Source organism: Camellia sinensis, chromosome 15 (assembly GCF_055761805.1).
Source record: "Camellia sinensis isolate YWXY chromosome 15, ASM5576180v1, whole genome shotgun sequence".
Lineage (NCBI taxonomy): Eukaryota > Viridiplantae > Streptophyta > Magnoliopsida > Ericales > Theaceae > Camellia > Camellia sinensis.
In genome coordinates this window covers 133,712,109-133,728,409 of record NC_138975.1, presented here as the reverse complement: position 1 = coordinate 133,728,409, position 16,301 = coordinate 133,712,109, and the positions used below count along the sequence as shown (strand labels likewise).

The 16,301-nt window shown below is 30.9% G+C and overlaps 2 protein-coding genes across 2 annotated transcripts; one reads left to right on the top strand and one right to left on the bottom strand.

Annotated features, from left to right (window-relative positions):
- Positions 1-4,261: 4,261 nt before the first annotated feature.
- On the bottom strand, positions 4,262-6,654 carry LOC114273067 (transcription factor MYB78). Its single transcript, XM_028214837.2, has 3 exons — positions 6,132-6,654; positions 5,875-6,004; positions 4,262-5,005 (listed from the first exon to the last, which is right to left on the bottom strand). Exons 1-3 carry the CDS (start codon positions 6,286-6,288, stop codon positions 4,429-4,431), a joined length of 864 nt encoding a protein of 287 aa, XP_028070638.1. The 5' UTR covers positions 6,289-6,654; the 3' UTR covers positions 4,262-4,428.
- A 7,354-nt stretch (positions 6,655-14,008) lies between these two features.
- LOC114272953 (uncharacterized) lies at positions 14,009-15,031 on the top strand. Its single transcript, XM_028214660.2, has one exon. It carries the CDS (start codon positions 14,009-14,011, stop codon positions 15,029-15,031), a length of 1,023 nt encoding a protein of 340 aa, XP_028070461.2.
- The last annotated feature ends 1,270 nt before the right edge of the window (positions 15,032-16,301 follow it).

Genomic DNA, 16,301 nt, shown 5'->3' with positions numbered 1-16,301 from the left:
CTTTATATATATTATAAAGGGCAAGTTATACAAATAGTCTTTATAGTTTGGGACTCGTCACTTTGGTTCCTGACTTTTTAATTGTGACACATTTGATTCTGAATTTTGAATCTTGTTTTAAATAAGGACAATTGAAGATATTATTGTTTAATTTCAAGAGCAAAATCGTCAATTTAATAAAATGTAAACTAATTTGACAAAAATAAATGTTAAAAAATATTTTTATTTTTTAAAAAATTATTTTTATTCACCAATGATAAAATTATGTAAAATTGATAAAAATTACATAATTAATTTTTTTAAATTAATTTTGCATGATCATCATCTAAACGTATAATAAAAATTAATTTGATAAAAAAAATAAATATTTATCAATTTTATATAATTTTATTTTTAGTGGATAGAAATAATTTTTTAAAATTAATAAAAATTGTTTGACATTTATTATTATTAAATTAGTTTATATTTTATCAAATTGACGATTTTGATCTTGAAAAATCTAATGAAATTTTTTAATTATTTTTATTTAAAATAAGACTTAAAATTTAAGATCAAATATTTTACGATTAAAAAATCAAAATTAAAGTGATTCAAAGTGGAGAAATTATTAGTATAACTCATCGTATTATAAAATTAATTTTATAAATTAAACTATTTGAATTCATTGTATCGAGAACCATATCTCATCATGAGTTTGTAAAGATAAGGATCAGAGATTCATTCATTGAAATTCATTTATCAAAACAAAGATCTGTCAAATTCACATGGGTTGATGGCTGCAGCCAATCCCATCCATCAATCAACTACATATATATATATATATATATATATAGGTCTGTTTTGGCAACCTGCCCAAAAATTAAAAATTAATTTTTAATTCATTTTGCGTCTCGTCATTTTTTATATGAAATAGTAAAAAAAATTAAAAAAATTAATTTTTAATCATTTTTTCAAAACATTTCATATATTTTTCCAAATTCGAAATTCCAGTCAAATTTGTTATTTCTTGTCTAAAAATAATAATTCTTTTTAAAAAATTGAATTTTTTTAATAATATAATTATTGTATTTTAAAAATATTAATAGCGATTGGTTTATTTTTCAGAATTTAACTCTATTTTTAAATCATGATTTAGATGTAATATATTAATTAAATATATTTTTAAAATACAACTTAAAATTATTTTTAAAACTCATTTCATATTTTTTTTATTATTAATTAATCAATCGATTACTTTTTTTTCTCTTATATTTCTTTTCTTTTCTCATATTTTATACATCAATCAATCAAAAAAATACAAATTATTTCGAAATTTCAAATTATTTCAAAATTCATAACCAAATAAAATTTCTCTTTTCAAATTATAATTTAAAAATTCAAAACATAAAACATAACTTTACACTCAAATCATAATTCTAAAATTAAATCAAACAAATCTATTGATTTTTCAAAATTACTTTTTAATAGTATATTTTTTTAGAGAATATCAATTGTCATAATTATATTTTTTCTGTGAATGAATCGAAATAGCATATTCTTTTAGAGAATATTTGTCGTCATAATTGTATTTTTAATGTTAATGAATTTAACAGAATGAAAAAATGAGAAATTTATATTATTTATAAAAAATGAAATAAGGAGTTAATATTTTGGGACGAAGGAAATATTATCAAATTGAAGAATAAAGCTGAGTCTGGGAACTAGTTAAAATAGTTTAAAAGTTATTAAAAAGTCACGGTTATTTTGGTTTAGTTTTAAAATTATAATTTGAGTATAAAGTTATATTTTGAAAAATAAATTTTTGAAATTTGTTTGGTATGAGTTTTTGAAAATAATTTTGAATTATATTTTGGGTTTATTTTTCAAAAAATATTTAAAAATTTTCTTAATTTTATTTTTTTAGAATAAAGACTTTTTATTGTAAATATTTATTTATTTATTTTAATGTGTGCTGTATTTATTACGTTTGTGCATTGTCCCTTTTGGAAAATTTACCCATAAGTCCTAGTTTTTGAAACGTTGAACCATTTAGTCCTAAAAGTTTTCTTATGCTCCATTTAGTCCCATTTTTACATCAACATGATGTGAATGATGTAAATGATCTGATGTTTCATTCTATAATTTCAAAATTTATTGAAATCTGATGAACATTAAATGTTTTTCATCCTATATTTTCAAACATTATTGAAATTTGATGAACATTAGATGTTTGAAATCCAATGTTTGTAACATGACTTTGATGTTATTAACATTGTATTTGATGTTATTAACATTGTAATGGGACCTTTCAGTCTATAAGAAAACTTTTAGGACTAAACAGTGCATAAGTTATTAATTTGGGATTTATTGGTGCATCCCCCATGTCTTTTTTTTATAAATATTTTAAATATATTTTTTAAAAATATTTAAAAATTTTATTTTTTTAGTTATTTTTTTAATTTTTAATTTTAAATATTTTATATTTTAATTTTTTAAATATTTATTTTTTTAATTTAAAAAAATTTTGAATTGCCCATACATATTTAAATCATAACAAAATATTTTTTTTTTAAATTCAAAAAAAAATATTTTTCTTCAAAAATTTAAAGATTAAACTCAAAAAATATTTTTTTTGAATTTTTTATTTTAAAAATAAAGTTCTGAAAAGAATTTTAAATTGAATGTTTAGTTATGAGTTTTAAATTTTTTTGATTAGAATTATGATTCTAAAATTAAACCAAATGCTATCTCAATTTTTAAAATTTTTTTTTATAAGTTTGTTCATAAAAATTTGAAAAATTAATTAAATAATTAATTTTCAAAATAACCTGAATTGATTGATTGAACACATATATTAATATATCTTTTGCAAATGAATAAAGATGGAGAGTTTTAGTGATGTGACAAGGAGCGATGGTCCACATGTACTGTGATGTGTGTGTTTATGTTTTTATTTTATTTCTCTTATCACATCATTAGAGTCTCTCTTTAAAATTTTAAAATTAAAACTCTTTATCTTTATTGTTTACAAATTCCCTTACAAAGATAGATTTTAATATAATAATGTCATTTACATGGATGATGAGTAATTTTTTTTTTCCCCCAACATGTATGTATATGTGGGGATGTGTTTTTAGAGTCGTGCCACATGATCGAGATGCCATCGAGGTATTGGTCGAGGTGTCACGTGATATTGTGGTATTGTCAAGATCTGGTGCAGTAATACCAGAATTTGAGATATTTGAATAGAGAATAAGAGTCCTAAATAAGTGATTGTGAGGTTAGAAATAAACACTTACAGTATATATTACTAAGAAGAATTTTATGTCATTTTTATTAAAAAAAAGTTAAAAAAATTAAAATTGTATAAATCGTGAAAAATGAATTGATTATGAATCATGCAAGTCACTATAAATTTTATCTCAAATAGATTCATCCATAAATTTAAATCAATTTTTTATAAATCACAAAATTAATAAGTGACTCCTATGGTAAGATTTCAATAAAAATAATAATATATAAACATAAAATTTATACACATAATAATTGATTTAATATGCACATTTCGCTTTAAAACAAAAAAATATTTCATCACTTATCCCATAGATACTTCCAAAAAGTAGTTAGGTGGGGTCTCTTCTACAAAAGGGTCAAACATTTAGAGGCACAGTTATGCGAATTTTGCTTCCTAGAATTGTCTCGATTTGTTGGTAGACGTCCCTTCTACAAAAGGGTAAAATTTCCTAAATAAAATTTTATTTAGGGAAAATTTCATGACACGGGGAGTTTTAAAAAATATTTATAAATTTTAAAAATATTGATAATAAAAATTATAAATTTTTCGATAAATATGTAATAATTTTATATAATTTCAATTGAATAGTACTTTTTTCTTATATATATATATATATATTTTTTTTTTAATTAATTGTTCAGATTAACTTGGGTACAATCCGATTAATTTTAAGACATTAAAATTAATGACCAGACAAATTTTCAATAGCCTTATAAAGTAAACTCAAAACTTTAGATGTTATTTTGAAGTTATTCATTTAATTCCTTGAAATTATGATAAAAAAGTTGACAGTTGTGATAAAAAATTATAAAAAAAAAACAAAAGTTTAGGTCTCCTACCTCTCTCTCTCAATATTAGAAAAGTTGACAGCTAGATTAAAGCAATTAACGTTCTATGTATGGTATGGAAATTCTTCAATCAACACTTATTTCAATTTTTCCACACATCTTTATAAGTCAAGAAAGTAATAATCACAAGACGATAAAATTTTAAAATTCTAATCTACAATAAGACTTTAATGGTATGTTATTCCCATGTTCAATGGCCCTACATTGTAACATCGTTTTAAATAATAATATCAGTGATACAGTTATTATATCAGTTGTATTTATTCAAAATTTTAATACACACTCGCCAATATTAAAACCCTATAGTTATAAAACGACCCATGATTCATCCACAATGTTCCACAAGCTATCCGCCAAGGCGGCACTGCCAACCCAATTGTTTTCGGCCACCTGGCTACCGCCCATTGAATCTTCAAAGTCGCCCGGTGCCACCATAGATGCTAAGCTAAAAGCTTCCATATCATAGCCAATGTTGTCAACATTGTAACAACCCTTCGCAACTGTGTTGTAATCACTTGTTGGGTATTCCAAAATTTGTGGTATATGTGAGTCACTCATGGATTCTAAATAATCAATACTTGGACTCTTGGTTTTTTCACTTGTATGAACATGTCCTTTATTAGGAGAAACTTGAGGCAGCAACGATGAATGGTTGATTAGAGTCTGTGTAGTAGCCGAGTTTTGGGATAACATGACTGATGAAGGAGATCCTTGGATCTTTCGAAGCAGTCGTGGCATCCAAAAGCATTGAATAATTTCTTGAAACGCGGCACTATTTGAATCAATCTTCAGGTGCCGCGCTTGTTTCTGCACCCGAGTTCTCCAGTAGTTCTTGATTTCATTGTCTGTTCTTCCCGGTAAATGTTGTGCAATCTTTGACCACCTTGAAATAATCGAATTAAAGGAATGAAAATAATGATTAAAAAAAAACCAGTGGATGGTTTAAAACTATGTAACAATGATGCCAATCGAGATAAAAACTGATAAAGCATCTTAATTCAAATCAGAGCAATGTGTTCAAACAAGAGAATCATTAGGAATTAGTGGGCTGAAGTGAGTATTGATATAAACAGCAAATGACAAGTAGTCATCAGTAAAGTTTTAAATAGTGGTATCACAAGTTGAATCGGTGACTAGTCGCAGTATCAAACGATACAGCATGATGTAGTTGTGAATTTTTCAAAATCATCAACCATGAAAAAGTGCTTAATTTGTAGTAGCCAAACCAGTCATAGCGGTCATGAATCGTCCGTATGACACTGTAAATTTGTAAATAGAAAAATTGCAAATCAGTGAGACGGTAAAAGATTATTTTCATTTTCATGATGGCACAACTTTACTATTTGTATGGTACAAATCCTCAATGCCCATGGTGCAAGTGTGTGTCAGAGTTGCGTTACTAAAAATTTCATATATAGTGCAATAATTTCTCTACTGTTTCACTTATTCACAATTTTCCCTTTGTAAAATTGTACTACTGCAAACTAGTCAATATGTATGTGATTTTCATTCTCACAAATTTATTAGAGTGCATCAGCATTGAGAGACTAAAAACTTGACATGTATAAAGTGAGATTTAAGACTATTTATCATCATCAGACTACTCAACTCATTTCGGGAATAATGGTAAGTTACTGTTTTGGGGACTTTAGGCACTACTCATATATCATTTTGGTAAGCTCAACATGATCAAGAATCAGGAGCAAGTCTAGATGAAGTCATTAGGGTAAATTGAAAATTGATAATAGTCACCTGTTGCCCCACTTGGAATGGAGATCAAGAATCAAGAGTTGTTCATGAGGGGTTAGGTTTCCACGCTTAATGTCTGGTTTAAGATAATTCAGCCATCTCAACCTACAACTCTTGCCTGTTCTCTTTAAACCTATCAATCCAAAAAATAAGTTAGATAAAAATAAAGATTGGTGATAGAATTTTTTCTTTTCTTTTTTGATAATCAAGAACCTGTCCAAGACTAGTCCTGCAATAGTTTAACAGTGGTTGATTCTTACCAGAACGCTTTGAAAGGAGATTCCAACGGCCTTCGCCATGGCAAGAAATGTAATGAATGAGAAGAGTGTCTTCTTCGAGAGTCCATGGCCCCTTTCTAAGTTCAGTGTCTTCATCAGTACTTGAAGTGCTTGCACTCTTGGTCAAACTAGAAGACATGGCTAGTTTATAAGTGAAGCTTAGGAGTATGGTGAACTTAAGCTAAAACAATGAAGCAAGAAAAGCCAAACCAAGATTTATAGGTTACAATGGTTCAAAGCACTTCTAAATATATATAGTGTATATCACTGTGCCAACAACTTTTCAAAATAAGCTGTTTTTGCTAAAACCCAAGTAAAGTTCCCATCCCTGTATCCAAAAAAGTAAAGTTCCCATCCATTCTCCCATATGTCGGCCAATCATTCACTGTCCTCAAATCTCTGTTAACTTACCTCAAAATGTTTACGACACTGAAAACCTTAAAATACAGTATTCTCAAAATATGATCTAATGATTTGTGAGTAATAGGGAAATAAAAAACAATTGGTGATAAAAAAATCTCATGTTCTATATGTCTATTTGTTATTATATTTTAGGAAAATTTACCCATAAGTCCTAGTTTTTGAAACGTTGAACCATTTAGTCCTAAAAGTTTTCTTATGCTCCATTTAGTCCCATTTTTACATCAACATGATGTGAATGATGTAAATAATCTGATGTTTCATTCTATAATTTCAAAATTTATTGAAATCTGATGAACATTAGATGTTTTTCATCCTATATTTTCAAACATTATTGAAATTTGATGAACATTAGATGTTTGAAATCCAATGTTTGTAACATGACTCTGATGTTATTAACATTGTATCTGATGTTATTAACATTGTAATGGGACCTTTCAGTCTATAAGAAAATTTTTAGGATTAAACAGTGCATAAGTTATTAATTTGGGATTTATTGGTACATCCCCCTTATTTTTATTTAAAATTTTTTTTATATACTTAGGCCTCGTTTGTAAACATATTATTTTAATATTTTTTGATTTTTAACTAAAATATGAGATAAAAAAAATTAGTATATTTAGAATGATTTTTTAATTTTTTACGAAAAGATGTGTAAAAAATTAAAAAAAAAATTGACTTCTTAATATAAATTATAGACTTTTTAATTTTTTAAAAACTTTTTGATTTTTAATCTAGCCAAGAATTCAAGTAGGGTCTACAAATTAAAGTTGGCAAACCTAGATAATTTGTTTTAATAAAAGAAAATGACATAAATGCTTTGATTGTCACGAGTATCACCGTTAAAGTAATTTACTTTTGCATCAAGTGATTGAGCACAAGAAAATCACAAGCTAAATAGAACAAAACTTAAATACAATGATTAGATTTTAAGGTCAATGATGTAAGAACATCTGCAGCAAACTCTCTGAGTCATTCCATTACTTATTTTAAGGGGTTGGAATTCCTTGATACCATCCCATCAGCTCTCTTATAAGTCATCCTAAATTAATATTTGTTACAGTGACTCTTTATTTGTAGAAAATTATTGTAACTCCGTCATATCTATCAGGGTCGTCCATCCGAATGCCTATATGAGTGATTTAGTGACTCCCTATTTGTAGGGAGTTACTGTAACTCCGTCATATCTGTCAGGGTCGTCCATCCGAACGCCCATATGAGTGATTTGGGCAAAACTTATTTCACCGATTGTCCATCCAAACATCCGGCCAGTTCGACCGCCTCTTAGTCACTGCTCTGCTCTGTCCATTCTCAAATCTTCAATGCCTTTAGAACTTGAAGCCGGACACATGTGTGTACGATGAAAGGAATTGGAATTTCTAGGGCTTCTACGAAGTGAAATCAAAACCCTAGCGAGGACGGAAAGAGGGAGAGGCGTGGAAGGACAAATTGGAGATGAAATGCATTTGCTGGGTCCATGGCGAGTGTGCTTTCGAATTCGAAGATGTGTGGGAAGAAGTGGAAGAGAATGAGACTGGTTGAGGTTTGGAAGATATTTTAATTATAACACGATTTCAACTTTTTTGGACTGATGCTAAAAGAAGATAAGGTGTTCGTGAAGTGTGACAGAGAAATTGTTGTTTTGGCTTGAGTTGAGAGAGACCAAATTGGGATTTGGTTTTTGTTATTAATTTTTTCTTGGAAAATCCAGGCATAGTTTAATAATATTTTAGGGAAAGAATAGAGAGTTTGTTAGATTAAAAAAGTAATTTTTAAAATAAGAAATAAATTTTTTAATAATATTTTAGGCTAAAATATAAGGGAGCTGATAGGGATGCTACAATAATTTCTACATAAAAAATAACAAGGTAAATTAGAGCGCATCTTTAATGGTTGGTATTAAAGTGACAATGTTATTTCATTTGTGCATACATGTCATTTTTATTTGAGAAAGGTTAGGATTATAAAAGACTTTTCATGAAAATGATTATGAAAGATTTGTGACCTTTAGATAACCTTAATTAGTGTGTTGCGCTTTATTCTAACTGTAATCCAAAGGTCACAATTCTTCATGATCATTTTCATAAAAAACTTTTCATGATATCTAACATTACTGTTTTTATTTTTGTTCTTCTGCAAAAAATCAAATAAAAATACAATTTGTAGACCCATTATGAGAGAGACATAGAGAGCTTTTGTCAAATTTTGACTTATTGTGAAAAATTTGACATTGTTACAATTTAACATAAAAGATAGCATATAAATTATATATGAATTTGAGAAAATTATTGTCAAATTTTAACTTTGACCAAGAATACCCTTTATATATAAATTCATTAGGAATAAATTACTAATAGGTCTTAATAGTTGAATTTAATTCCCATTAAATCTTATTGAAAAAGTCATAATAAAATCATCACTAAAAATAATTTTTTGTGACGATTTTTTGCATATGTCGCTAAAAATGGACAATTGGCGACTTTTTTGGACATGATTTTTATAAATTGTCGTTAAAGCTTACAATTAGTGATATTTTTCTGTGACAAATTTTGCAACCTTAGCGACTTTTTTGTGACAAAATTTTACTATTATCGCTGAAAATTAACAATTAGTGATATTTTTTAATAGTGTTCGAGGGAAAACGCTATTAATTATCATAGGACCTATTGGATAATAAATTTACATATTAAGACCTATACATAAATCTCAATTTATTATTGACTGATAATAAAATTGTTCTATGATACTGAATTTTTACTCGTTTTCATGTGCAATGAATTTCGGTTGAAATACAAACCTTAATGTACAAAGCATGATTGACTAAACAAACGAAAAAACGTGGGTTTATTGATGTGTTTGCCTAAGATACGGCAACTTGAAGAAAAAAAAAATTATCATACATCATATTATTATTGACATATAATTTGATCATTTAATAATATATTATTATGCTAATCACTATATATACGTGATTACTGTTGAATTTTCGTTTAAGTAAAAAGCAGAGAGTTTACTATTTATTTGTAGTTTTATTATTAAATGATAACATTACGCGTCAATGATAATGTAGTATCACCGTTATATTGAATTTTTATGCTGGTATAGGTCTTGTCTAGAATCCTAAAATATATAGTGCTCTTTTGGAAAGCTAACATTTTAAGTTACATCATCTCTCATATAACTTACCACAAAAAAGACAAAATAAGTTAAAAAAAGTTAAAAAAATCAATATTTTATCAACTTCTCAAAACACATCACTATTGATTAAATACATTGCCGACACAATTTTTTAAAAAGACTATATAGACCCTCCCACCTTTCACGTATTATTGCAAATGCTTGGTCGTGATTTGATGTCTACTTTGCACAACAACAATTAATCAACAACGTCTTTCCCCTATGTGGTGGTTGTTTCTTCAAACCCCAATTAGATCAGTGTGTGACACCAATACACAAACAAAATAAAAACAAAAGAAAACAACAAAAAAAAAAAAAAAGTCCGCTAATTGCAGCTAAATTTGACTCATATTTTTTAGGACAAAAATTTGACTCATTTTGGGTGTACTGTTCCTTTCATTTTGTGTTTTTTCCAACGAGAAGGAAGAATCATACAAGGGCGGTGCCTTGGATAACTTTGCCTTTGATTCATGTATTTCCTATGGCAAAATTTTCAGGCCCGAATGTATATGATAAAATGTGATTTGAATAGAAAATGTTTGAAAGAACATTGATAAGTTAGGGTCGAGTATAAGAGTAAGTAGGTCAATACTGTTAAAATTTAGATAAATTATGAAATTGTATTATTGAAAAAGTTGAGTTTAAAATCAAGAATTTGCATTTGAAACCCGAAAAAAAAACTTAGCCATTTGCCATCCCTTAGATATGTTTAATTTATAACGAAAAATGCTTAGCACGTGTATTATTGCATGTTAGTTGTTGATTTATTTCTGAATTAATCAATTAAAACTCAACCCTATGTTCGTGTGAATAAATTTAGGGATAATATTTTTAAAAAATTTAGTGTTACTCTGTAGAGGGATAGAAATTAAGGTCGAAATTAAGTAGTGTTGAGGTCGCCCCTGTTAAGCGAGCAATAATGATTAAAAGAGCATGGGTTAAAGCCCAAGGGAAATGGGTCAACAGTGAGACAGAACAAGTTTAACCCGCCAAAGGTCCGAACAAACTCCAAGAAGAAAAATGGCTTAAGTCAAGTTGCGGAGGTAACACTTGCAGCAGTCAAGTTGTGAAGGCACTTTGTCTCAACCCCGCAATTCCTTGTATTGTCGACGCGGCCATTCCAAGTTTTGTCAGTGCTGCCATTTGAACTTGCTAAGGGAAAGAAGAAAACTGCATCAACTAACTTGCCGAGGCAGTACTTGCAGCGACCAAGTTGCTGAGGTACTTTGTCAGCGCCGCCATCTCAAGCCACTTGAACTTGCCGCGAGAAACACTCGCCGCAACAACTACAACTGCCGTAACTAATTTGTAAAAGGAAGACTCCACCAAGATGATAGCAGCCTTTGAGAAAGGCTTCTCCTCCACAAGTAGAAGCTAATGTTTGGTGCTGATAATATGCCCCAAGACATTAGTAGTGTAACACCCGCCTTCGTAATTAATTGTTACTTTTATGGCTTACCTTAATTATGTGTTTCCATGTGACTTATCTGTCTTATATGTTTCTATGTGTGGGTTAATTGTGGTTCATGTGCTATTTGAACTATGTTTGTTTGACAGATAGGAGAAAATAAGAACTAAACTTGTTTGATTCATAAAATTTTAGGGTCACAAATTAAATGTTGGCTTAGGTGGTTAAAGCTTAATAATCAGATTCAATTTGGGCTAAGTTAAATAGATTACCCTTAATTTAACTTTAAACTAAATTAAGCCTAAAATTAAGTTAAGAAAGGTAAAGTTAGATATTTTGTATATTAGAAACTCAACAATAAGGGAGAGAGAAGAGAGAAACACCTTGTTGTGAGAGAATTTTAGAGCTTTAGAGAACAAGGAGGAGAAGAGAAGAAGGAAAGAGGAAAGAAGAGAGAGATTAAGGCAACTTCACCAAATCAACCATAGGAGGTAAGGAATTCTCCTCTAAACCCATGAGATTAAGTAATTCCCACATATGATTATAGGATTGAGTAGAACTAGGAAGTTGGGTTGTGTAAGTTGAAGATGTAAACCCTAAAAAAGAAATTATATGAAATAGCTTGAAATCTTGAGATAAAAGCCATTTCTCATAATTATTCACTTGTCTTTGCATGAGTTTGAAGTTGATGAAGGCATTGTCATGGATATTTGGACCATAGAGTTCTCATATGCATACCCCTTGTTTGTCCTCCTCCATTTCAAGTTTTAATTTTATGAATGGCAAATTGGGATTGGATTATAAGTTATGATTTTGGTTTGAACTTAGAAGTTGTTCATTCATCATGTTTTAGTGGGTTTTAGGCTTTGATATGTACAACTTTGGGTTTGGTTTTTGGAAGGGTTGAAGCTAAAAAACATGGCAGGTTTTCGGCCCTGAGTCGTCTAGAATCGCACGTGCAGCAGGAAGGACCACACGTGCAAGAAGTCGAGCCGCACGTACGGCGGGGAGGCCCGTATGTGCGGAAAATAGGGGAGAGGAGCTGCACATTCTACTTAAATTGCACGTTCTGGCGCACGTGTAGTGGGGAGTGTCGCACGTGCGGCCACGACACCCTACACGTGCGGCTGTCAAGCAGGCCCAATTTCATTTTTCTGCTTCATTTTTCTTTCTTTCGGGCCTCCGTTAGCATGGTTTTCACATGTATTTGACGTTCATATGCATTGCACGGGTATCACGAGCATTAAAAGAGAATAAGGAACAATTAGGCCAACCAATCAATAAGTAATGATAACAACTAGTTGGTTACACAGTGAATTAACCGTGTTATGCTTGTGTATGTCTATGTAGGTCAGCCTCCGCATCCCAGCCACGTGTCTCGCGGAGCCAACTGTGAGTAACATTGTTGTAAAGATATCTTTAACTACAAGTATTTCTTTTCTGCTTTATACTATCCTCTGTTCTAAAATGATTATTCTGCTTAATGAATGATGATTCTATTGTCTTACACTGTAATCGTGGCATCTTTAGCACCTGGTTACTGTTACTGTTACTGTTACTGTTACAGAAATCTCTGTCAGTTCCAATTCTCGAAATTCCTGTTTACTGTATTAATGGCCATCATATCTAATTATCCAGCCTTCATGACCGTCTATTCGGTCTTCAAGACTGCCTGTACTCGTTTGCTATTGGATGTACCACGTATAACATTTATGCTTCCTGTATGAGATATGGATCTGTTAAGTACATGATGTGCATTACAGTAAGGACATCATTCATAACCTCTTTACACTGTTGTTATTCACTGGGTTGTAGCTCATGATTTTATATTTATATATATATATGTGATCTAGTGCAGGAAGGGACATAGTGGCGTCGACCTTGCCTCAGTTTTGTCAAGCTACCTTTTTGTGCCTTACTGTGAGGTTTTGATCTGTCGAAGCTTTTGGGTGGCTCGGTGATCACCCTTTTGGCAGTCACTCACATGTTATGAACAGTTTCATTTTGCTTACACAGACGTTGATAATGGGAATGTACTCTCTCGCTTGGTTGTATTTTGGCAAACTTGTTGTATCTTGATATATAGATATGTATGTATATATATATAGCAATGCATTTTGTCTTATGTATGTTTTCACAGCTCATTGGACGTTTTATTTTCTGATATATTAGCTTTCGCAAGCCCCAATCATTTGATTCGTATAGGAAGGCCTTTGGTAATCTCAGATTACTAGCCAGTTATGCCGCTAAACCTATAGGGGCAGGTTTGCGTTGTGACAGAGTAGTAACAGAACATGAGTTATACCGCACACATGCGTCCAAATGAGTTATAGTATGTCCTAGAAAGGAAATTATGGACATTTTACTTGCATGTGTGAATGTGTGTGGGTTTCTTATGTGCTTGTGTGATAACAATGCAAATGTGAAACCTATGTGTCTTGTGTTTATTATCATTTTGTTTACATATAGACCAATAGAGCAGACAAGACCTACAGATGCATCTGACTCTTCTAATATGAGAATGGATCGGTTAGAACGAATAGTAGAACTATTGACAGAATCCTTAAGACAACAATAGAGACAGCCATTTCCCCCTCCTCCTCCGCCACCAATCCTAGTTGAGCTACCCAACAACGGTGACATTATTACTTTGACGCAGAAGTTTAACAAAATGAAACCACCTATTTTTCTGGGGGACCTTGAACCGCTGACGGCTAAAGCATGGATCTTAGAGATTGAAAAGTTGTTTGAAGTATTTTCCTGTTCTGAAGAGAAAAAGGTTTTGTTGGCAACTTTCACATTGCAAGAAGAAGCAAGAAGGTGGTGGATGCTTATCTGTGATCAGTAGACTACCATGACTTTGGCACAGTTTAAAGAGGCATTTTACAAAAAATATTTTCCACAATGCGTAAGAGATTGCAAAGTGACGGAATTTGAACAACTAAAGCAGGGTACTATGTCAGTAGTGGAGTACGAAGCCAAATTCACCGAGCTTGCACTGTATGCACCACATATGGTAGATATCGATTACAAGAAATCTAGAAAATTCGAAGGTGGACTTGATGTTGAGGTCCTTGACCGAATCGATGTACTTAAGTTAGTAAAATATGTTGATGTTTTGGATAGAGCCACTATAGCTGAGGCGAACATTGGTACACTAAAACAAGCAAAGACACCAGTGACCGAATGGAAATGTAAGAGACAGGGATTCAACTTTAAGAAAGGCCGGAACAACTCCAACAATTCACAGAACAAGAGGCAGAATACGGGATCTTCACATAGTTCTAGCCAAGGGAATGATATACCCATTTGCCCGGAGTATAAGAAAAGACATAATGGAATTTGTCGCAGAATTTCTTGCACATGTTTTCGGTGCGGGAAAACAGGTCATATGATCAAGGATTGTCCACTGGGATCCCAAAACACGAGTCGGCCTATGGCAAGTTCAGCCGCATCAGCTTCAACATCAAGGGCTAATCTGAAAACGACTATAGGGAAGGAAACTTTGAAACAAGAATGGGTATTTGCGTTAGTACCAGGTGATGTGCAAAATGCAGAGACAGTTGTGTCAGGTATTCTTCCTATCTGTTCCCAAAATGCATATATGTTGATTGACTCGGGGTCTACACACTTTTTTATGTCCTATGCTTTTGCTCCAAAATTAACTAGATCATTGGAACCAATGCATTATTTGTTGGTTGTATCTTCTCCAACTGGGAGGTCTATGACTTGTGCGTATGTGTATTCTGCATGTGATATTACTATTGGGGACATGACTTTATATGTTGATTTGTTGCCTTTAAATATCGCTCATTTTAATGTAATCTTAGAGATGGATTGGTTATCGAAGTATTGTGCTACTATTGTGTTTGGCTAAACAAGCTATGTTCCGATTACTTGAATTACCTGAATTTACATTTCATGGAGTTGGTGTGGTATCTCCCCCATATTTAATTTCTTCCATGAAAGTGAATAAGTTGATTAATAAAGGCTGTGGGGGATTTTTATGCTCTGTGCTAACTGTGCCAACTGTTACTAAACCTAATGTGGACAGCATTCCTATAGTTAAAGACTCCCAGATGGTTTTCCAGATGATTTACCTGGGAATTTTGTTGACAGAGAAATTGAGTTTACTATTGTCACAACCCAAACTCGCCCCTATAGGTTTAGCGCCTTTACCGACCAGGAATCCGTAATTACTGTTAGACTAATTTATTTTGATGATTTATTTAATTATATTTTAATTTATTTGAAAAAGAAAAATAGAATCCAAAATTTATTTTGATGATTTATTTAATTATGTTTTAATAGAATCTAAAATTTATTTTGATGATGTATTTAATTATGATTTAATTTATTTGAAAGAGAAAAATAGAATCAAAATTTATTTTGTCCCATTATTTCTCGCCTAAAATTTTATCCTAAATATTGTTTGAATGTATTTAATATTTGCTTAAATCAGGAGTTCATTTCAACCTAAAAATAATGCTCAAACCAGAGGTTCAAACAGCCCAAAACAAAGGTTCAAACAGCCCAGCAACAGGCCAAAAGGTTCAAGTGGAAGATATATAAATTAGTAATGATAGAGTGGAAGATATTCAAATGAAGACAACGGCTATAAACGGCTATAAGTTTCATCATATATACCAAAGCCTCTGATGTGAACAAGTGACAGCAACTACAAACAAGTTACAGAAACCAGAAAATGTTCTTTGATCTAAAATCACTCTCATCTATTTTCTGAAAAATTTTCTGAGAAATGTTCTTCAATTTTTGTTTACATCCTCTGTCAGAAATTATACATTAAGTCGTATAGCTTTAAGCACATCTTTCCTGTGTGAGGATTACAGAAAAATCAAAGTCTCATTTTTATATCTATCTTTAAGAGATAATTCTTATAGCTTTCTGTGAAAGCAAAAACACCTTATTTTCAATCATATAAGAGCGTAGTACTCTCAGTGTTTTTTGGACTTAGAAAGTCTGTGTAAAATTCGTGGAGGATTGCTCCATCTGTGAAAAGGTTGCTAACACCCTATGGAGTTAGAGAATAGTGAAAATTCTCAAGTGAAGCTTGAGGAGTGGACGTTGTCACGACTCACTCCCCGTACCCAAGGGTTAAGCATCGTGATGACCAGTAACCGAAGTTA